This window comes from Actinia tenebrosa, unplaced genomic scaffold (genome assembly GCF_029948245.1).
Source record: "Actinia tenebrosa isolate PJP-AT-01 unplaced genomic scaffold, QUT_ActTen_1.0 PGA_scaffold3__52_contigs__length_22856419, whole genome shotgun sequence".
NCBI lineage: Eukaryota > Metazoa > Cnidaria > Anthozoa > Actiniaria > Actiniidae > Actinia > Actinia tenebrosa.
This window is the reverse complement of record NW_028292580.1, coordinates 18,374,210-18,399,037: the sequence shown is the minus strand read 5'-3', so window position 1 is coordinate 18,399,037 and position 24,828 is coordinate 18,374,210. Positions and strand designations below refer to the sequence as shown.

General features: G+C 36.2%; 2 protein-coding genes across 2 annotated transcripts in view; both read left to right on the top strand.

The window, feature by feature from the left end:
• Positions 1-24,828, top strand: part of LOC116304931 (histamine H2 receptor) — a 109,061-nt gene that overhangs the window by 80,087 nt on the left and 4,146 nt on the right. The window contains exons 7-9 of the mRNA XM_089036080.1: positions 22,361-22,791; positions 23,469-23,703; positions 24,304-24,681. Coding sequence (XP_088892206.1) covers positions 22,418-22,791; positions 23,469-23,703; positions 24,304-24,681 — 987 coding nt within the window. The 5' untranslated portion in view covers positions 22,361-22,417. The remainder of the gene's footprint in view (positions 1-22,360; positions 22,792-23,468; positions 23,704-24,303; positions 24,682-24,828) is intronic.
• Positions 6,972-8,039, top strand: LOC116304932 (dopamine receptor D2). Its single transcript, XM_031714733.2, has one exon. The coding sequence runs from the start codon at positions 6,972-6,974 to the stop codon at positions 8,037-8,039; it is 1,068 nt and encodes a 355-aa protein (XP_031570593.1).

Below are 24,828 nucleotides of genomic sequence, written 5' to 3'. Positions count from 1 at the left end.
TCAGTAAGGCATGGCTAGTTCACAGATCAAACCCTGAAACAACCTTTTGGCTGATCAAAGTCAGGATACTCCTAACTCACAGATCGAAATCTGAATCAACCTCTGCTGATCAAAGTCAGGGCACAGCTAACCCATAGATCGAATTGGAGTTTCTGACTACAGAAACCGGTGCTTGATTTAAGTTTGAATATATATTTTAAGAAACGACTTTTCTTCGCGGTTATCCATGATTCATATAGACCCCTTTCAAAATTATCTTGGATGGGAAGCTAACAGGAAAATACAAGAGGATCGATATATTCTCAGTAATATTTGTGTTATGTTTCTTATTTTCTGTATCTCGCAGTTAAGAGGATTTTAGTCGAACCTGATAAAAAAAGGTTTCCTTATGGACAAGTAAAAGTTTCCGAATTAGAAGGGTTTGTGACATGTGATTTATTTTCTGCACCTCGCAGCTAAAAATAATTTTGATCGAACTTGGCTAAAAAGGGCACCTTGTGGACAAGTAAAAGTTTCCGAATAAACAGGTTGTCCGTATTAGAAGGGTTTTTGTCATATCTTTTATTTTCTGTATCTCGCTGCAGTTAAGATGATTTTAATGAAACTTGGTTAAAAAGGGCACCTTGTGGACTAGTAAAAGTGTCCGAATAAATAGGTTGTCCGTATTAGAAGGGTTTGTGTCATATCTTTTATTTTCTGTATCTCGCAGTTAAGATGATTTTAGTGAAACTTGGTTAAAAAGGGCACCTTGTGGACTAGTAAAAGTGTCCGAATAAATAGGTTGTCCGTATTAGAAGGGTTTGTGTCATATCTTTTATTTTCTGTATCTCGCTGCAGTTAAGATGATTTTAGTGAAACTTGGTTAAAAAGGGCACCTTATGGACAAGTAAAAGTGTCCGAATAAATAGGTTGTCCGTATTAGAAGGGTTTGTGTCATATCTTTTATTTTCTGTATCTCGCTGCAGTTAAGATGATTTTAGTGAAACTTGGTTAAAAAAGGCACCTTGTGGACTAGTAAAAGTGTCCGAATAAATAGGTTGTCCGTATTAGAAGGGTTTGTGTCATATCTTTTATTTTCTGTATCTCGCAGTTAAGATGATTTTAGTGAAACTTGGTTAAAAAGGGCACCTTGTGGACTAGTAAAAGTGTCCGAATAAATAGGTTGTCCGTATTAGAAGGGTTTGTGTCATATCTTTTATTTTCTGTATCTCGCTGCAGTTAAGATGATTTTAGTGAAACTTAGTTAAAAAAGGCACCTTGTGGACTAGTAAAAGTGTCCGAATAAATAGGTTGTCCGTATTAGAAGGGTTTGTGTCATATCTTTTATTTTCTGTATCTCGCTGCAGTTAAGATGATTTTAGTGAAACTTGGTTAAAAAAGGCACCTTGTGGACTAGTAAAAGTGTCCGAATAAATAGGTTGTCCGTATTAGAAGGGTTTGTGTCATATCTTTTATTTTCTGTATCTCGCTGCAGTTAAGATGATTTTAGTGAAACTTGGTTAAAAAAGGCACCTTGTGGACTAGTAAAAGTGTCCGAATAAATAGGTTGTCCGTATTAGAAGGGTTTGTGTCATATCTTTTATTTTCTGTATCTCGCTGCAGTTAAGATGATTTTAGTGAAACTTGGTTAAAAAGGGCACCTTGTGGACTAGTAAAAGTGTCCGAATAAATAGGTTGTCCGTATTAGAAGGGTTTGTGTCATATCTTTTATTTTCTGTATCTCGCTGCAGTTAAGATGATTTTAGTGAAACTTGGTTAAAAAGGGCACCTTGTGGACTAGTAAAAGTGTCCGAATAAATAGGTTGTCCGTATTAGAAGGGTTTGTGTCATATCTTTTATTTTCTGTATCTCGCTGCAGTTAAGATGATTTTAGTGAAACTTAGTTAAAAAGGGCACCTTGTGGACTAGTAAAAGTGTCCGAATAAATAGGTTGTCCGTATTAGAAGGGTTTGTGTCATATCTTTTATTTTCTGTATCTCGCTGCAGTTAAGAGGATTTTAGTGAAACTTAGTTAAAAAGGGCTCCTTGTGGACAAGTACAAGTGTCCGGATAAACAGGTTGTCCGGATTAGGAGGGTTGACTTAAAAGTACAATAAACAAATGTCCGTAATAGCAGGGTATCTTTAGTAAGCAGGTGTTCGTTTACAGGATTCGACTGTATTATGCCCTGCAGAAGCCCTATTTATTTTCAAAATAAGACAAAATTAAGACAAAAGTAAAGTTACAAAAAAGAGTTACACAATAAAAATAGGAAAGACTTTTTTTTTCCAAAATGGCGGTCATCATTGAAAAAGTAATTCTCCCGATGACTAAAAACTCGTCTTTAATTCAGAAATCCTTCACGAAATTTGCTATAAAACTGCTAAGTTCCAATTATGATAGTTAACTTAGTTGAATAATTGACTTACACGAAGGGTTTCATGATATTAAGAAAACGTTTCATATTAACTTAGAGTCCTGCATCTTTTCTTTCTCATAGAACAAAGCACTGTTTTTTTACCTCGCATAAGGGGTCCCTATGAATACATTGACAATATTCTTTAAAGATGAACTATTTGAATGAAGGAATATCATACTTTTATTACGGCGGATTTTACGTTACCTAAGAAAAATGTCGTTAACTTTGTCATTAAACCACATCCTTTTGCTTTAGATAAATTATTCATTGGATATTACCAACCTGAAAACCATATAAACTCACTAACGAAGATAATAACAACCCTTAAACCCAAATCTAGACAAAATTAATTTGTTATTATTGGTCAGACTTTTAGTTTTATGTTCTTGTGGTGGATTAAGAATGTTTTGCGCTCAGTATCACACTTACTCCACCTGAAGCCAGTTGTTTTGCACTTTAACTTGTTACGTTCTTAATGATTTGGAATTTAAGTTTTAATATAAAAGGAGACTAAAGATTTGACTTTATTAAAAAAACGTTGCAATCTGACCCTCAATTCTTCGCTTGCTTCCTCTTGTCTTTTCAAACCACCTTTCCCTGTGGGAAGGACCTTTTCGTTGTTTTCATCTATTTATGACTAAATTTTTTTTTTTTTGACAAACAATAGCTTCCAATTAAGTACTGCTTGAATGATTTTTTTCAAATACAGCCCCCTAGTCGTGTGATCGATCCAAATTGCCTTCTTCCTTCAGTGCTTTCTTAATTAAGTTTTTGGGGGGGCCATTTTGTTCTTGTTGATGGAGAATTGCGATAGAGTTATATCTTATACACATATACATCTTAAAAATTATTATTTATATTTATGGATGTCTCTAACAAATATTGTTTGACACTGCTGTGCCAGAGTATTAAAAAAAAGCAAATAGTTAATAATAATAATAATAATCATTTTATAGTGAACTTTCGGGGGATTGGGATTTTGAGGTGGGTTGCAATTGGTAAGGTATCGATCAATATTCAATATAGAGTATTGCCACAAATCGAGGAGGTGTTCATTGATAATTGCAACAATTGTCCTTAGGGTTAGGACATTAGAAAATTGTGACATTTTCACATATTTTTAACACATGTTGTCAAAAAATCCAAAAATAAACCCTTATTTTTATCGAACCCTGCAACACTGAGTTAAGTCAGAACACTGCAAACTTACAAAAGTCAACAATCATGAATGGGTTCAGTTCCAACTTATTCAGAACCTAGGGACTCTTGAGGAAAATCTACCGAGGATAATACCCAACGAGTGCGATTACCAGTCATGCTTAATTAAGGCTTCAAAAGGTTTCTTAATACTTAATCAGGAGTGGGAGTCAAGCTGTAGTTTTATTCTAAGCCTTCAACCATATAACATGGATCTCTTAGTTTTAGTTTTACTTTACTGTGGAAATTCAAATTGCAAGTCAAGATTATTTTTTCAGAAACCAAATGTATTATCATGATTATAGTTATTATTATTGTGGATCATTATTATCATAATCACAATCATCGTCATCATCATCATCACCACCACCACCACCACCATCATCATCATTATCATCATCATCATTTCGAAACAGCAATTCGTACATGAGCAATATTTTCGATTACGAGTTACGAGCACTGTTATGACGAACGTTTAATTTTATAAGAAAAGCAAAATCTAAGGGGGACGTTGGGAGGAGGGGGATGGTAGGGTCTTAGTAAGAACCATAAATCCGCAGGAAAAAAAGCCAAAAAAAAACACGAGATTTTGCAAAAGAAGTCAAAATTTAATAATGCGCACTTGTCGATGAAACCGCAAAAAAGAAAGAAAAGAAAAAAGAAAAAGAAAAAAGAAAGAGATAAACATCCAATAAATGAGGATGTAAAATTGTTTGAATCCCAAAATTCCCATTTCCGCCTCAAAATAAAGACGAACCTGAAAATTAACTAGCAGTGATTATTTTAACAATATGACTAGAAAAGCCATTCATGGATCGCAATCGGTTTTTTTTATGTTAAATTCTATCTACGATATTATAACAAAAGACTAAGGAAATAAAACAAACTTCATGGATTTTTAGTTGCTATTTAAAAGGAAATTAAGAAATATAAGGGGGGAAAACAAAACCTAGATATTAATCTTTGGACGTTAAATAAACGGTTCCTCGAAAACTTGTTTGCGATCTATTTAATAGATTGAAGTAGATGCCATTTACTTGGCTAGCATTAACGGCTGTGTTTGCATAGTCTGTATGCATTAATAACAAAAAACGAACGAAAAGTCTCTTGTGTCATCGCTCATTAACACGTTTCTCGAATAAAACATTCTGATTTTTAGGAACCAAAACCCCTACGTGATAGACTTTGGAACAATAACCGTCTAGGGTTAAGAAATAAGCGATGCAGCGTTAATAAAGGAACATTTTGTCATCGCCGTAGGGTTTAGGTTGATTGATTGACCAATTTTGTGAAATTGGAAAGCAGGCCTAATGAGAAGCTGACAACGGCCGGTACCAATGGTGTTAGGCCGAACTGCAAATAGAGAATATAACACCAAATCACTTTATGTACTCAGGTCTGGATAAATTAAATGGTTGTCTATCATAGCCCTCGAATGATCACATAAAACTTAGGAACATAACAACATGAAATATTATTGCACGAGCTTTTGTTATGTAATCGTTGATTATATTTTATATTTTCCCAACGTATCTCATTGACTTTTATCGTTTACAAAACCAATTTCTTGCCAGTAATGTGTGTGTGTGTATACATATAGCGCAGATTTTTTTTATACAGAAGTGTATATATTTATATGTGTATATTATATGTGTATATATGTAAGCCGCAGTGAAATGAATTAAGTTGATATTCAGTCCTCCATAATTTTCGTGCTCGACAGTATATACAAGAAGACAAAGATACAGAACGAGAATAAGGGCAGAGAAAGAGAGAAATATAGATCCTGTTTGGCCTGTTTGATTTCTAAGGCCCATCAATTCTATCTTCAAGTCCCCAAAGCAATAACAACTTGGAGCAATTATTAGATTTATCTGCCAATTGCATGTGAGTCAAGTACTTGCGCGTATTTCGGTTGTTGATATTTGGTTGGCCAAAACCCATTAATTTGTAACAATATTATCGCAAACGTTCAAACAATTGCGCGTTTTATTATATTGCATTGCAGCTAAAAAGGGGTTTTGAAGTCGTCCTTCTGATTAGCAGATAGGTGATTAAAATGCCTACGGCTTCATTTCTTTCCCTTACATCTGCTCTTTTCTTCAATGGACGTTTACAAACACCATGAAAACGTTGACGTGTATTTTTCATACTCCCGTAGAGATGCATTACCGTTTTATATCTACACAGACTACCGACTAGAGTAAATCTTTTAGTTCTTTATCACGTATCGTAAAGCGACTCTGTTTGAGAGCGGAAAGTCTCCTGGGTTTTAGGGAAACTGAGAAAATAAGCAGAAAAAAATACATAATTTATTACATTATGGTATTCCTCTCGGGGTGTCCTTTTTTAAGTGTGATTATTCAACGGAAAGTGGACTGAAACCTCGATAAAAGCAGCGCTTTTCGACTCTTTCGAAATAAATAAATACAATGCAAATAATCAGGATTAACATCAATTGGGCATCAGCTTTGTATTACGTGAATGGCAAATTTTGGTCGTGGAGATTACCAATAGGAAGGTCTTTTTTCGCTTTATTAATAATTGTTGGCAAGTGCTCAAATCGACGAATTTGGTGCTTCTAGAAGAATAGTACTATTTCGCAATTGGACGTGGGAGCTGTTTGACGCAGATATCGCTAACACTCTCTCGACTCCAACAGTGGGCTCAGAAGATGATGCATTTCAAATAAGTATGACTTGAGGAGATGTCATTTTGAGTAGTGCGCATGCCGCGTTATTGACTTTTAACCGGCTTAGAGCTCATTGTATGCAAACGAAGGGAACTGGTCATAAAAGCCGCACCTGCTGTGCTATACAAATAAGCTCGCTATTTCCACAAACCAACCACTATGACTGTCACCTCTTGGCGATAAGGGTCTGTCAAGTTGCTATATTAATAGAACCCCTAGGTCAACCTGGAAGAATCCTCATTCTACATCGACAGAGTTCAGTCTCCATTAGGCGACTGACTCAGCGAAGCACCCACTGTCCTGTTGGATAGATCTTTTGCCATCATCTCAGGACCACTGGCTGGTGTCTATCAGTTATTAGCGAAAACTCGATTCCCTTTATCCTTAAATTTCATCCAGATGTTGCGGAAAACCGGGAAAATTCGCTAGGAAAAAATACGCTCAAGCCGAAACCTATCAACATAACACAGAAAAAAGACAAACAAATCCGACAACAGATCTGTTTTCGAAATTTCGTTTTTTACACCTGATTGATCTGAAAGTCACCTGCCAGAATCAAGACAAGACGTGCCGCCGGAGACGACAACGAAGGACCTTCGCTATCAGAACTGACCACTGTCGTGCGATCGCACAAAGGTAAAATTGTCTCGGAATACGGTAAGCTTTAGATGACAATTTGAGGTCATGTCTCTTCCCACTTCACCTCAGACAACCGCCGTGGTTTTGCCGTCTAATTTCACCAATGAGACGGCAAACGGATTGGATTCGAAGTGTAGCCGCGATGGATACGGTGCTCTACACTACACCATGGCCGCTCTGATTTTGGTTTTGGCATTGGCAGGAAATGGTTTTATCTGCGTAGCTTTTGCGACGCGTCGCAAACTTCGAACAGTGACAAACTACTTTGTAGTCAATCTTGCCGTTGCGAGCTTTCTTCTCGTCATACAATGGGTAGTCTGGATTGGCTTGTACCTGTTATGTATAGATATTGCGCCTGTTGTAAAACTTGCACATATCCTAGAAATTCTCTTTGGTTCTGCATCGGTCGTGAGTCTAGGAGTCGTGAGCTATGATCGCTACTACGCCGTCACAAGAGCCTTGCACTATGGATCCACGATGACGCATCGTCGAGCTTTGACGGTGATCATTGCAGTGTGGGTATACGCCACGATAACCGCAAGCTTGTTGCTGGGAACACTTGACAAAACTATCGGCCAATTGTATATGAAAATCTACATATCTGCTCTCTTTCTTTTTAACTTCTTTATTCCTTTTGTCATCTCTGCTTACTGTTATGTTCGAATTTTTCTTATTGCCATGCTACATCTCCAGCATGGTGCCCCAGCAAATCAGCTCTCTGATCCTCTTTCCAAGGCATCAACTCTGCGAAAACAACTCAAAATTTCCCTCAACATTTTCATCCTGGCAGTGCCTTTCCTGTTCATCTGGAATTTCTTCTATGCAATCACCGTCTACGAAGTCATGTGCTATGACTGTAGAGTTGTCGAGTCTCCCACAGCCGAGTACTTTGTTTCAAATCTTCCTGAGATCATTGCCGCAATCAACCCTCTGATTTTCATCTGTTTGACGAAAAACTTGAGGAATTTTCTCATTATGGGACTGAGATGCTCTAAAGATCATCATCGACGACGTGCTAATCAGTTTGCCCAATCGGAGTCCTACCCAGCAACTACCCAATTCACAACCAACTACCAAGGCGGCAATGGATACGACGCCATCGCTAAAGTTTAAAGCCAACAACTCCAAAAGTCACACCGATCGTTTTGACACAGTAAAACTAAATACCGAACTCTGCTAGGGAAAAACGAGAACTCAATATACATACTTTATTGCTTCAAAATAACCGTACAGAATCAGTGGAAATTGAAAACGATTCGTTGATACGACAACAAACTCATGACTATAAAACGTAAAAAGTGTAAATAGAAACTGTGTTACTTAGCATCTAGATGTGAATGGTCTGCAATCTTCATTTACATTTGCAGACCCTTGTAATTATAACTGTATGTCTATTCTATGTTTTCAAGCCATAGTCTTAAGCTGTTTCTTCTGACAAAATTAAGGCATATTAAAGTCCGTGCAGTTTTAAAAGCAAATTAATTTACAGCTCATTATACACATCATTTAAGGAAGATGAAAGGTTGTCTTTGTCATATGCTGTAAAACATTATGTACAGGTGAAATAAATGTTGATGAACTGGATGCATTTCTTTTTCCTTGGCTGTAGATTCTTAGATTACAAACATAATTGAAATTGCTCATTCTTTCCTCTTTTTTTGTATCTTTTCCTTTCCTTTTCTTTTTTCATCCAAATTCGCTTCCGTGTTACGTTTTTGGTTGTGTTGATAAATGTCGAAAATTGGTTTATCAAGAGACAAGATGAAACAAAACTGGAGACCGGCCCTTTTCATTCATTAACTTACATTCTACCAGATAAAACTAAAAATGAATATCAACACTCCAATCAAGACTTTGGATTTATATTTGTTTCTTCAATTTGTGTTCTGTCTCTGAGATTTCATTTAACAGATGGTGAACGCTTTGTTTATGTAGAGCTACAACCCACCACTTAGTTGTGAAAGCACATTTGGCTTTTCTCTCTTTCAAAAAATTTAAAAAAATTTAAAAAAATTATTAAGTCTCATAGAATGGATTAAAACTTCACATTTCGTATCACAATACACAGATGTTATATAACTCCAAACACTATACAATTTACATAAGGCTGAAAAGCCATCACTTGGTTTCATATGCACATTTGGGTTGAATTTCGAGGGCTTCACTGCATCCAAGTGCTCCACACATTAGTAAATAAGATTCAACACGACATATTCAAGTTTTTTTTTCAATATAACGACTGTACTTGGCATGGCAAAGATGTACAAATAGTACAAACGTTTATAAGGCGGACCACGGAATATAATCCAGTTATTCTCAGATAAGACTGTTGATGCCTTGCTATAAGCAATTAAGAGTTATTTTAGTATTTTTAAAAGCCTGATATCAAATCTAGCGGTCTGTTATACGAACAAATATATCAGCCTTTTTCTCAATCTGTTATCTTTGTATACGACTACATTTCATTACTTCAATCCAATTTATTTCCAAGCGGGGGAAAAAGACATTTTTATTGAGAATGAATAAGTAAAATTGATAACTAAGAACCGAATAGTTGTTATCACAAGGATTCTCTAAATCGCTTCCTGATGGCAAAACAAAAAAACAATGTCGAAGGGGCTTAATGACATGCAAATCCTGATATGTCAGGAAAGTCTTGATAACCTCTCTCAAAACAATTCTCGAAAATGTTAAAGAAATAAGTAGGGCATTACGATGAATAATCATTTTAAATTTAACTTCCAGATGCTTTTGAAGGATCAAGATATTTATCGAGGCAAAAAAGGATCAAAGAATCGAGATAACTCTTACTTTAGTTTTGTGTCCCTGCAAAGGTGTCATAATAAATCGAAAATTATCCAGCGAGACAAATAGAGTAAAATCGTGTTTCCCAATGAATAAGAATAACAATGCAAAGCTTTAATGAACTGCTTTATCCTCGTTTCTCTGGATTAAAGCTCTCATCAAGGCACGTTCAAAATATTTTAATCAAAAGAATAAGAGTAAATAGGAAACGAAAGAAAAACGAAAGATGAGAATGAAGGCATAAAATTATCCATTTTCTAGCGGGAAACAAAAAAGGACCTTAAAAAAAACATCGCAATTAAGAATCATTCAATATTCGTTCCACAGCTTATTTATTTATTTTTTATTGTCCCCCCTGCGGGACTAAATTTATTATAGCCATACACGGGACAACATACAGCTCAACTAATTCTTTTTTTTCAAATATTTATGTTTCATAGATACAAATGTTTCAAGAAACAATCACGTTAATAGACTCTGATATTTGGTGTTCGGGGTATATTTTTCAATTTTTTTTTAGGTTGTACTTACCGTAGAAAAGTGATTATGGTGTCTATTGAATTCAAATGGACTTACTTTTGGTCGATTATATTGCCTTTTTAATGTCAAGTGATAACGAAAATAAGGGAATCAGGTAGATTTATTTTCAAAATGATAAGAAATATCTAGACAAAGCATTTTTTAAACTAGTTTTTATTCTAGACTACGTTTGTCATAAGCGGCTTTCGGCATATATTCTTTCGCTCTCTTCTTCACAAATTTGATTTTAGTACGTTTTTTCATCTTTTCACGGTGTATAATTTACCTTTTTATCATTACTGTTTCATTAGAAACACCGACGCAGCTTACACTAGTTTTTAGCTAGTTATCTCCACAAATTTGATTGTGAAGTGTTTTTTTCTTAGCATATTTTTTTCATTTTCAACATGGATTTCTATATACAACCTCTCGTGAATAAACAGTTTTTGTCGTTATTATTTCTTATTATGATCATCATTATCATTATCATAATCTTATTTTAAATGTTTTTCCCCCTAATTATTATCATCACCATCATTATTATTATTATCACGTCTTTAATTTCATCATATTTTTGTAACGTATTATCATCACCACCATCATCATCATCGCCATCGTCACCATCATCATCATTTTTACTATTCCAATTCATTAATTTTCTTTAGCATATATTTTTACTTAATTGTCGTGGTCATGAGGTTGCTGATGCTGCTATATTGCTGGCGCTGCTGCTCATGATGATAATTTTTATACAGCCATTCATCCTTTCAAACTTAATTTCCTTTTTATCTGTGTCCATCATCGTACATCCAGGTCTAGTCCATGCCGCTCTTCCATCGGTCTTTCGGAAATGCATCATTTAGTGATGTTAAGATCTCCTCCAAACAAACAGATCAATATAAACATATATTGTTATAACAAACTGCCAGTAGGTTATGAAGACATGCTGGGAGACATGAATTGCTGATATTAAAAATATTTGATACAAAGACCAAACAATGAATAACTTTAGTTTTTAATTAATCTTGGTGTGTGAAACAATGATTTAAGATTTTTGGAAAACACTGTTTGTCAGATGAAGGACGATAAATAGAGAAAGAATGAAGCAAGAAAACAGAATTACAGGGAAAAGAAGAAGCATTAAAGAATGGAAGAGGAGGATAAATAGAAAGAAAGAAAGGAAAAAATAAAGAAAGAGAGAGAGCGAGAAAGAAAGAAAGAAAGAAAGAGAGAGAGAGAGAAAGAAAGAAAGAGAGAAAGAAAGAAAAAAAACATAGATGGCCCGGCTCTCTACGCCTCTCTCACCCCCTCCTCCTCACTCCCTCCTCCTACCCCCTCGCCTCCGCATCAAGAAAAGAAAGAAAGAAAGAAAGAAAGAAAGAGAAAAAAAAAACAACAATCTGATAGCGTGGTGTGAAAACAGCCCTCCGCAAAGATCTTACAAACCGCATAGGTAAAGTAGCTCCAGGTCTTTTCAAAGAGACTCTGATTTGTTATTTAAAAGTCATAAGAATCTAAGGAGATATCATTACTACATGATGGGCGCCCTTTATTTCTTGATAAAATGAAATCTACGAAAACATTAGGATAAGATATTCGCCAATCAACATATAATGATTATTTTAACTTCAGGCTTTGTTCTTGTTCTCAGAGAAATATATTCCCGTTTCGTACTCTTTACATTGTCACAATGTCGATAATCAATTTTAGGAAGACGCTGGCATGCTAAAGTAGGTTATATTACATACTATACTCCACATTAACCCCACACGCGTATTAACTAATAAAATAAATATAGAATGTAAAGTACAATTCACCATAAAAATCAGAATGACAGGTTAAATAAGTAAGTAAGTACTTTGAAGTTTTTGGATTTAAGTATCAGATTTAGAGTAGGCAAGTCCAGACCACACTTCCCATTGAGAGAGCAATGAGCCGATGTCTGTCAGCTTTCCGTAGGTCGGTATCTGTCTCTCTCCCGCAACTTCAATTAAGGATGATTTAATTTGTTTGAATTAATTGTGCTTTCAATTTACTGAAAAATAAATGACAAAAACGGTTGTAAATTTTAATGCAATTAGCTTTATTCACTTGGGGGTCTTTACATTCTCCTACTAGAAATTTCAACATTAACTTACACGAAACATTTGAGGAACGGCAGAGGAAATATAGATAAAAGTATACGAAAGAAGATATCTAAAAGAATATAATAATTTAAAAAAATAAAAAAGTTAAGAATCATTGGAGATATACACACACACACACACACACACATACACACACATACACACACACACACATATGTATATATGCAAAAGTACGAGAAGCAAGCAATATTAAGAAGACGAGAAGTAGCCGAGTGTTTGTCTTGCTTTTCGAGTGCTCTACAGCTCCCAGAGTGTTGATATCACAGTACAGACATAAGCATCCGATTTTATTGCTTTTATAAAATATTTTTGAAGGACTTTGCGCGTGCGTCTCTGTCCTCTGATACATGCACGGTAGCCAGCCAATCAGCGCGCGCCTTATATCTCAAATGTTTTATATATTTTCAGCCAATTTCCTTTTTGTTTACTGTTTATTTTCTAACAAAAATAACTGCCAAAAATAATATTAGTATATATGTCTTAATGTGTATAACTTGTTTGTCTCTTTGCGTTGAAAATTCTAATATCCTTGAAATGGTTATAAGAGGATGTTTTATATTGCACACGAACGTTTACACAAGCTGTTCGTTTTTCGTTACTCCCTTAATGACCACAGACGCCACAGTCCGTCTTTGCTTTCATCTACTTAACCATTTTTAAGTTCATTAGGAAAGCCACAAATAACCGACAAAAGATTGTATATGGTTGCTTTGTGTAGGTGTTCTCTTAACGTGACCTGCGGACCGGATTTTGAGATAATAGATGTAATTTTCGATGATTTACGGAAAGAGGAATAGATGTACAAATCACAACTTATTAGTAACAGTGCACTGGCGATGTAGTTATTATTATGGTATTATTATGGTATTTAACTCGCAAGAATTCTTCACTCCAAAAAAAAAAAAAAAACTCTACACTCCAAAAATATCAGACATAACCTACCTTTTTTAAGTAGCCTTCATAGTAATCGTTTTTCAAGGGCGCTGGTGATACCGGATAATAAATGGTATTTGACTCGCAAGAAATAAAAACTCTTCATCGACTCAAAAAATATCAGAATCTTGCACCCACCTTTTTTATAAGCCTTCATGTATTAGAGCAAGGTAATCGTTTTCCAAGGGGAACTGCGGCTTTGTTGAGAGGGTGGGGGGATTAGCCCTACTTAGGGTTGGAGAGGTTTTGACGTTAAGGCCAATCGTATGTATTGAAGTATATTCGTGGGGGGGGGGGGGGGGGGGGAAATCGTAGATTACCATAGGAGAAGCCGATGCAGCCTTCTTATAGAAAGTTCGACTAAAATAATTTCATTAGGATAGGTTTATTTCATTTTATTATTTTATCTTATTATAGGTTTATTTGATAAGTGGGTGGGTGGGTGGGTGGGTGGATGGATGGATGAATGGATGGATGGATGAATGGATGAATGAATAAATTAATGACTGAAATAATAGAACTTTAGAATGAACGAAAATGGAAATAAAAATGTCACACAAAAGGAAATATTATATAAAAATAAAAATAAAAAATTCCTGAAAAAATGAAAATATATAGGTAAATATAATGTATTAATATCTGATACATTAGAACTTAATAATAAGAACTCGTGTACTCATGTACAGATACTAAAAGAGGCTAAGTTTTTGTCCATCTTCTTCAAGCTCTCCAATAGCGTCCACTTGTGTCTAATGCTCACTAATCCATCGATTTCTTAAGTTCTTTTCAAAGAACTTCTCATTTCTCGACTTCCACTAACAAAGTCTCTAGATTCTCTTAAGACTCTTAAGTTTTCTCGAAGAATATTTTGAGGGCTCCTTGTCATATATTTTTAGTTAAGTATGGACCGATACTTCATTCATTGTTCTATCTCGCTAGTTACTGTTGCTACAAACTAAAATGTGTTTTTATGTTCCATTGGGAAGACTACCCATTGTTTTGGTGGAAACTCAATCATAGCCGGGATCGGTCTATTTTCTCAATATTAAAACTCTTCCTTTATTAGGTAATATTAAAAATGCGCGAGCGTCACTGTGTAAATGCTTTGCACCATCACGTGATGGCAGCCATGACAAGAGGCACAACAATAGAGTCCTTTTCCATCGGGGAATCTGAATTTTTTCTCACGTAAATCGGACTCGACCTGATTGAATATTAGATGTTAGAGTTACACTCTATTCGCTTCAAACAGTTGTTGCATTTGGGTCGGTTTCTATGGATTTATTTATTTTGACCCAATGGCTCGACTTGAAACGATTGTTTGTAGGCAATAACACGGATATTTACTATTGTACCTGACTCCTCTCATGGCTGCCTCTCATGGCTGCTACCACGTGATGGCAAAGAGCTGGAGAGTGCGAGAGAAGAATGCTTACGATCACGTGGTTTAGGCAAGTGTCTTTCTTACTTTTTGAGGGGTTTTTTTCCAGAAAAAAGTTTTTTTTGAGTAACATAGATTAAGTGTATAGAAGTACAGAAGGGAAAACCTTTTCTTTTCCCTCTTAGTCCAAAAATAAATAAGAAGAAGAAGAAAGAAGGAAGGAAGGAAGAAAGAAGGAAGGAAGGAAGAAAAGAAAATCCCGATATACCCGATTGCAGAAACGCTGTGATATTACATGTATACAAACATCTAAAGAGATCCAAAGACATCAAACATATTGATATGTACCCCATTGATGAATGTATCGAAAAACAATGTTTTTTTCAAGACATTTTATCCAAAATGAAACATATATTTTGAGTATAGACAAAGTTTGGAAAAATTTCACATCATTGTGACTTATCGCTGATGGTATTCACATCGCCCATAATGCAATTCGGGCTTGGTATATTCAACACGCAACAAGACTTTCACCAACCTTTTTGAAATAGCTGTATATAGGTTAAGATTTTCGTACAACTGATATCTTACATATCCATTTCAACACTTCGTGGCTATTTTTGGCGTGTTATTTTTCGTCTATACTCTCGATATCCAACTGTCTTAATACTCGGTACAGCGAAAGCAATTTAATACTTCATTAATCAAATTTAACTATAATTCAAGTGACCAATATATATTCTCTTTATCCAGGAAGTTTGGGTAGTGATTGCGAAGTACCTGTCGGATCCATTAGCCATTTCAATAAATTATGGAGCTTATTATTAATAAGTTTATTGTTTTTGAAGGAAAGAAAAGTCATGAGAAGAATCGTGAACACTAATACAGTATATTGAGTCAGAATTTCGAGTTTTAGTTGTGTTTCGACAGAATTATTATGTGTCGCACGGATAACCCTTAGGCTAAATAAGTCACAATAATTTACAATTTGAACTGTGGACTGGTTTGCGTTCGTGACATGCATCATTTATTTATTTAGAACCATGGAGATGGAACCACCATGATATATTCCCTAGTTTGTTCCAAGAGCAAAAGCTTTTTCTATTTAGACACACGATATATTCCCTAGTTTGTTCCAAGAGCAAAAGCTTTTTCTATTTAGACACATAATATATTTCCTAGTTTGTCTCAAGAGCACAAACTCTTCGAGGTAGCTCACTAGAGCTCGCCCATCTTTAGCCGTAGAACTCATCTATTATTATGATGTATAATTGATGTATTTGCCTAAGACACAAATTGACTTCAAAAAGTAGGCTTGGCTTTGTTTCTAAAAGATTCCTCAAATTTCCGTGACTTAGCTTCAGAAGGGGAAAATGTTCGTGGTTCATCCAACGTTAGAGCATGCTCAAAGACGTATTACCAAATACTGTGCCTTAAGGTGTCTGGCATTGAGACAATACACGTTTCTAATTAAATATTTTTTGTCTTCAGATGGGACAATTTTTAGTAGTTTATCCAACGTTAGAGCATGCTCAAAGACGTATTACCAAAATATTGCATTGTGTTGTTTTTTGTTTTGTTTTTTGTTTTGTTTTGTTTTGTTTTGTTTTTGTTTTGTTTTGTTTTTGTTTGTTTGTTCTTTTTTTGTTTTTTGTTTTTCGTTTTTTGTTTTTGTTTTTGTAACCAAAATACTGCGTGCCTTAAGGCGCCTGGAAGAGAGAACTGAAATACTAGAGCTCACTCGAAGAGGCGCCAAGAAAATTCGTTGCTCGAAAAACGTTTTTCCCCCTCACTGTTTGGGGGCTGAAACGAAAGAAAAGACCTATAAAACTGCATGGAGGCGACACATCGGCGACGCCTTGTGATTGCGGACCAGCGCCAACCTCACTCTGGATTTATCTGGAAGCCATTTTCTTAATAGGATTAGAGGACTTCAATTCATTAAGTACCTAAATTAACAACATAAAACGGCCGTAGTTCAATCACGAAATTGCTTTGAGGTGGCTTATATTGAAGTTTTTTTGTGTGTGCTTTAATGAAATAAGTGCTATTTGCCTTTATAGTATATGCCATCAATTCCCTCATAAGAAGAAAGCTTTCAACATATCGCACCGCATTTGAAATACTATAGGGAAGAAATATTCATTAGGGGATATTTACTTCCGACACTGAGACGATCTTCCTTGTGCGTAATTGTACCGTCTTTAAAGTGGCTTAAGACTTCAGACTTCATCTTGAGTTTATATTGGCTTGGATTTTTTGCGAAACTAGGGCTTTCCACGTACTAACCAATTGAGATCAAAAATAGCCGCCGATCTATGGCGTACGATCCCCGCCAAAATTCGTGCTTTGAATTTGACATTCAAGTTTCAAATTCAACATACAAATTTTACACTCGACATTCAAATTTCGAATTTTACGCTCAAGTTTTGAACTTCAGCATTCAAGTTTTATATTCTACATACATAGTTTGAATTCGGCATGCAAGTTTATATAGCGTTCGAGAATTTTTAACTCTTCTTTTGTATCTGGCATCAATGGACGACATTAAATTTTTATTCGCGCCTTCCCTTCCCGGGCGTCTTGCGTCTTGTTACTCGTTATGTGATGTTTACCGCATCATATTTCGAACTCGACCTCGTAAATTTTCAACTCGACTTTTATATTTTCGTTTACGCTTCAGTGATCTTGAGATGGGAAGCCTTCGGAGGAGGAGGAGGGGAGGAAGTCAGCTGATAGAATTTGTCCATAATTTGTCCATAATGCTTTGCAAATTTAAAGCATAGAATCCCGAAAGTTAATTCGAGAATACTTTGGAAGACACAGGTATTCGGACTCAAGCAAGGGGAAAGGGGAAAGGGGAAAGGGTTTTTGGTGCGTAAAAGTGTGAGGGAATGCGTTAGATTATTAATAGAGCACGAGGACATGGAGGAGAATGAGTTTCGTACGGATATTATAGAAAGGAACTAGATATAGGAAATTGGTAGCAGCAATAATGTAAAGGGCAAATGGGGAAAATATGTGATTTATAGGGGTAAATCTAAAAATAGCGTGGGGAATAGCGTAGATACGCCGCGTATGGCGATGGCACGTGTGGAGGGAGCGGTGTTGAAATGATGTATCGAAAAATAATCTGCTTGTAAGTTTGTATGATGAGCTCATATGTAGGTAGAACCGAAATTGTATGTGTGTTAGACCTAGCGCCCTATCATGCATCTATCGTGAAGCGGTGAAGATGCAAGATAGCGAAGAAAATCGACGTGTTTCAAGACTTATAGGCCCAAGAGCTTCACCCTAGCTGTGCGCTAGATAGAGATGCTAGACCATGCTACGGCAGATCCTATTCCAGCCACAACAGAATCCGTCAATTCCCCATTGTTTATAAGGATTCGATTTAAATATTCTAATCGAAGCAAAATACCACTGTAATCACCATCCTGACAGGCATCTATACTCTCTAAAGTTTCTTGTACGACGGTAAGAGCGAACTCTGCCGCCATGCTTTCGCCTGTGGTTAGTAGAATGTCTAGGCTTCCCATCTCAAGATCACTGAAGCGTAAACGAAAATATAAAAGTCGAGTTGAAAATTTACGAGGTCGAGTTCGAAATATGATGCGGTAAACATCACATAACGAGTAACAAGACGCAAGACGCCCGGGAAGGGAAGGCGCGAATAAAAATTTAATGTCGTCCATTGATGCCAGATACAAAAGAAGAGTTAAAAATTCTCGAACGCTATATAAACTTGCATGCCGAATTCAAACTATGTATGTAGAATATAAAACTTGAATGCTGAAGTTCAAAACTTGAGCGTAAAATTCGAAATTTGAATGTCGAGTGTAAAATTTGTATGTTGAATTTGAAACTTGAATGTCAAATTCAAAGCACGAATTTTGGCGGGGATCGTACGCCATACCGATCGGAAGGGGAATTTCTTAAGCCGACATTACTCAGAGCAAGCCTTGGTCGTTTGTCTGCCCTCCGCAGGCATTCTACCAACCAATATGGACTGCCTCATAATACTTTATATTCAGTGCATTTTTAGAATACCTACTGTTAAATCTAGTGCCAATTGGTTCTACCAACCAATATGAACTGCCTCATAACACTATTCATTCAGTGCATTTTTAGAATGCCTACTGTTAAATCTAGTGTCAATTGGTTCTACCAACCAATATGAACTGCCTCATAATACTATTCATTCAGTGCACTTTTAGAATGCCTACTGTTAAATCTAGTGTCAATTGGTTCTACCAACCAATTTGGACTGCCTCATAATACTTTATATTCAGTGCACTTTTAGAATGCCTACTGTTAAATCTAGTGTCAATTGGTTCTACCAACCAATTTGGACTGCCTCATAATACTTTATATTCAGTGGATTTTTAGAATGCCTACTGTTAAATCTAGTGTCAATTGGTTCTACCAACCAATTTGGACTGCCTCATAATACTTTATATTCAGTGGATTTTTAGAATGCCTACTGTTAAATCTAGTGTCAATTGGTTCTACCAACCAATATGGACTGCCTCATAATACTTTATATTCAGTGGATTTTTAGAATGCCTACTGTTAATTCTAGTGTCAATTGGTTCTACCAACCAATTTGGACTGCCTCGTAATACTTCATATTCAGTGGATTTTTAGAATGCCTACTGTTAAATCTAGTGTCAATTGGTTCTACCAACCAATATGGACTGCCTCATAATACTATTCATTCAGTGCACTTTTAGAATACCTACTGTTAAATAGCGTCAGCGCTATTATTCGCGCTGTTAATTCAAAAACAACGCGAACAGCAACGACTAGAATACCCTGCAAGATGATTGAGAAATTTATTTAAATAAAGAAAATTTTCGCGTATTAAAAAGCACTTTCATATAGGTAATTCTTAGCCATAAATCATTTCAAAGAAATTCAGTAATGGCGGAAAAACATACCACATTGTAGACGCACTCTAGACGCACCCGACAATGGATGTTTGCGAGCGAGTAGAATTTTCAATTCATAACACGTATAATATCAACATTCAGTGAATATCTCCTAGTCTTTTTGAAGGATTTTGCTCCATATTTTGATGAAACGATGAACTATTAGCATATTTTCCATTTACTTTTGTGTATATCTCAAAATGTTTCAAACATTTTGACATTATTCGGTGTGGTTCAATGTACATCGGTATGTAACAACACGATTGTTATTTTGTCAAATAACAAAATAACATACATAAATGCATATCTTTTGAAAATATACATATTCAAGAAATAGAAAACACGCGCGCGTTCTGTGTGCAGTTATAAAGTATGATTGACAAGAGCACGATAGAATTGTTAGGAGAAAGACGGCGCGTGCAGAAAGCAAGTTTTTTTTTTAATGAACTATAGATTAGAATAGCCGTTACGTTTATGAGGATTGATACGCGCTCCCAACAAATCAGAAAGCGAGATTTATAAGAGATATTTTATAAATATATTGTATATATGTATTATACACGTTCAATTTGTTTGAGAACGTGCGCGCATGTCTCTGTACTGTGACGTAAAGACGCTGGAAGCTGTAGAGTACGAAATAAGCAAGCTTAGGAGGACGACGAGTGTTAGTCGTTTGTTTCTCTTCTTTCGCGTGTGCTCGACAGCTCCCAAAGTGTTTATATCACAGTACAGAGACAAAAGCAGCCTTTTTGTATTGCTTTTATAACATATTTTTGAACAATTTTGCGCGAGCATGTCTGTCCGCAAAACAGTAGTCAGCCAATCAGTGCGCGCGTTATATCCAGCTAATCAGCGCGCGCGTTATATATTTAATCTAATCTAATCTAATCTAATCTAATCTAATCTAATCTAATCTAATCTAATCTAATCTAATCTAATCTAATCTAGTCTAATCTAATCTAATCTAATCTAATCTAATCTAATCTAATTAACCACTCCTGGGTGGACGGCTTGATGCCTAACAGGGCTTGCGACCCAGTCCATCTTTAACAAAAATATTGATTTTTTTCCTTGTTGATTAAACCACAGTTAATATTAACTATGACAAAACGTTAATTTTGCCCATGATTAAGCGTTATTAGTTTTAATACCTGACTTTATTCATAGTGACTAGAATGACAATGTTTGAAAATATTATATTATTCATTGGGTTTCGTTAATCGTTGGCGCTTCCTAAGACATTTATTTACTTATTACCTCTGTTGTGTATAGGCTTTCTTTTCTGTAGGTTAGATTAATGGGTTCAGGAAATCATTTCAATCAAAACTCTCATATTTTTTCCACTAAAGATTGAAAAGCAATTGCCGGCTCTATTTCACCTGCTGCTCTATAGACGATTTAGTTCCAATCTTATCATTTTAGCCATAATATCTATATTAAGAAGCCTGATCATATTGTTTGTTTGAAGTCTTTTTTTTGCTTGTTTGCCAGTCGTAATATTTATAATAGGTCATTATTTATTTTTCGCGAATTAAAGTTTTGAAATCTTTAAACTTCCTTTAGTCGGGACATTCTGTGATTTGGATTCGAGTGACGTGTTTTTGATTATTTTCACTTCAAAATGACGCTTTTGAATGACAGTTTCTCTGTTCACGGCATTTGGTACCAACTATTTCTTGTTTGTCATTTTTTAATCCATGAATTAGCGAACTTTAATCTTTTCCCCTTAATTTGATTAGAATACTCTTTAAAAATATATAGAGTGGAAAAACCATTTCGTGACGGCACTATACTTTTATTTCTGTCATTTATATGATGCACTTCAGCTTTAGTAATAGTCGCCATCTTGGTCTAATTGCTGTATCAACCAACATGGCTGCCATTTCGTTTTTCATTGTCTGCATTAAATATTTTCATTAAAAAATATATATATATTTTTATTGAGCATTTGATTTGTTTTCTTTTTAAAATAACTCAAGCTCCTAAAGATGTTTCTTGGAGTCCTTCGGGTTCAAATTTTATTCGATTTTTATTTACCTTTTGAAATTTAATCACAATTATTGTGCATAAAGCTTAGGTATAACTGTTTTGCAGCGCCCCCCCCCCCCCCCCCCTTGTGATATCATCTCATCGTTATCATCCTCATCATTATCAACACCATCATCATAAACATCGTGATCATCAGCTTTCGTCAACATCTTTACTAACAATATCGTCATCATCAGCATCACCATCATCGTCGTCGTCGTCACCATTATCATCACCAATACAATAGTTCTTACAACAGACAAAGTTCTTTCAAATTGCAGCACCATCATCGTCATCATCATCATCATTACCATCATTATTGCCACATTCATCATCGCCACCATCATCGTCACCATCATCATCACCATCATCATCACCATCACTATCATCACCGTCACTATCATCACCATCATTTTCATCGTCATGACCATCATTATCGCCACCATCATCAACACCATCGTCATCGCTACCATCATCACGATCATCATCATCACCATCATCATCGCCACCATCATCATCACTATAATCGTCCCATTATCGTCGTCGTCATTCTCACGATCAACAACATCGTTATCATCATCATCAACAACATCATCTTCAACAACAAGCGTCATTATCATCATCATCATTAGCGTTCCCCTGTTCGTATTCTATAGCAATATTTGTCATGTATTTTATTATTTTTCTTAGCACTACGTGGATGTGTAGCATTGATTCCCCTGGCACTGGAAGACGCTTGCCGTTACAATGGCGACCAATTTTACACTGATGAACCTCACTTCTTTGAACAGCACCGAAGAGAGTCATCCATTTGACGACAACATTAGCTTCGAGACATATGAAGCAATAAGAATAGTGGTCCCCATCTTAATACTGGGGTTGCTAGGGAACGGATTTGTTTGTTTTGCGTTTTACCATTATCCATCAGTGCGCTCCCTTACAAATTACGTGATTGTGAATTTGGCATTTGCTGATTTGTTGTTGGTGACGGTTTTGATGTTATGGCTGATACTGTTCGTGATCAAGGAGTCGAGCGGACATGCGTACAACATGCTTGTTTCCATTGACGTCCTGTGCACATCTTTATCCATGCTAAACTTAGCACTGGTTGGTATTGATAGGTAGGTAGGTCTCTTGTTTTTTCATTAGCAAACATGCGTCTTTTTCATTATTCGTCGAGCGCAAAATTTCAGTCCCGCCTTTCCAAATAAACCGCGTGTCATCATTTCCTTGAGTGTCATCTTCATATTTATCAGGAACACTTTTGAAGATTACCTCAGTTGGTAAGAGGGTCGGTCTGTTGTACGGGAGGTCTTGGTTCAAGCCTCGGCCGGACCAACACTCAGGGTCTTAAAAAAACTGAGGAGTAGGTGCTGCCTTTCTAATTACACCTGCAAATGGTTAGACCTTCAAGTCTTCTTGGACAATGACTTAAAACTGTAGGCCCGTCTGTCTTCACTTTATAGCCCTGTATATAAGGCGGACGTAAAAGACCCACTGAAAACGCTGGTGACGACCATCTTCAGTGCCCGTACTAAAACTCTACAGGGCCCGCTGTAATTGGCAAAAAGCTGCTGTGGTGTCCCTGCCCTCATGGGGAAAGCTAATAAATAAAAGATACACCAAAATAACTTTTGAAAATAAAATAAAAAAAAAAAAAAAAAACAACAACAAAAGATCTTATTCACAATATGTTTGCACTGAAATAACGTGACAGGGACTGCGTTAATCGTGGGCCGTGTAGCGTTGGTACGTATCTCACTTCTGAGGTCGTTTATGAGTTCATTGTATGTTTTAGGTACATTGCCGTGGTCTACGCATTACGGTATCCCACCATCGTTACCAAAAAGCGGGTCAAGAGGTGCCTGGTTCTTATTTGGACCTTTTCCCTTGTGGTGGCAACCATAGCATTTTCCCGCCAATTTGTGGATGACAAACCAAGTCGCTTGCTGTTCAACGCGGCGTTCATGACCGTCTGGGCTTTAGTTATCTTTGTCGTTCCAATGTGTGTCATTTTCTTTTCTTATGCAAAGGTACAGTTATTAGGAATCGGGCATTATTTGTCGTTTGGGGTGCAGTACTAATAACAGTTGACTTAGTTTGGGTTGGGGATGGAGAACTTGGCTTTTAGACAACAGAATAGGAGAATCATCTAGTATACATTTAGAGTTACCAAAGGAGGGGGGATCAGACATTAAGGTGTGAGTAGCAACCACAAGGTAGATTGGGGATCATAAAAAAGGTATTGCATTGCCTGGGCGACAAAAATCAAACTTTTTCTCAATTGAATTTGTATTTGGTCGTACCCTGCGAGCAAAGAATTTTTTTCTGACCCTTCGTCAATTTCGAGTGGGGGTGAATTTGAAGATCGGTCAATTTTTATATTAAACTAAATAAACTTCAAATTTAGTAGTCGTGGAAATACGATGCATAGTTGTATACGGCGAAGAAACGTACCCCTTTTCCTTCTCCTGAAACAGAACAAAATTCAGTTTTCAGAGGTAGAAACATTTTGCGGCCATTGCAAAGAACTTCGCATTGCGCGTCACGATGAACGCGCCTTTAAGACCAGAAAAGAAAAGCACGGGTGTCATTCAAAATTTATTTTTTTATAATTTTCTTCCTGTCTGCAGGTTTTCATCGCAGCTTGGAAACAAATCGAGTGGACAGAAAAGCACACCAACCAAGAAAACCATCATAAGAAACGAGAAGTCATCAAAAAAGAAATCCGCTTGTCGCTGAATCTCCTAATCATCGTCATTCCCTTCTGCACTATGTGGGGAATTTATTTCGGTATTACTTTGTACGAGGCGTTTTGTACTGAAATTGCCATCGATGCCAGCGCAAAGGTTCTTTTTGTCATTGGTATTCTACCGCACATTGTTGCTTCAGTTAATCCTATTATCTACATTTTCCTGACTAAGGATATGCGGAAAGCTTTGAAGAAATTCATAACAGCTCCAATGAGAAGGCTTTCCATGAGGAAGGTTGGAATGACTAAAACAACTACGGTTAGTGTCATTCATTGATTGTTTACGTTCATTTATTTCAATAGATTTGTTCTATTCAAATCCATCCATCCTTCCGTCCGTCCCTCCCTCCCTCCCTCCCTCCATCCATCCATCCATCGAACTATCTAAATTTTCTCAGCCGATGAG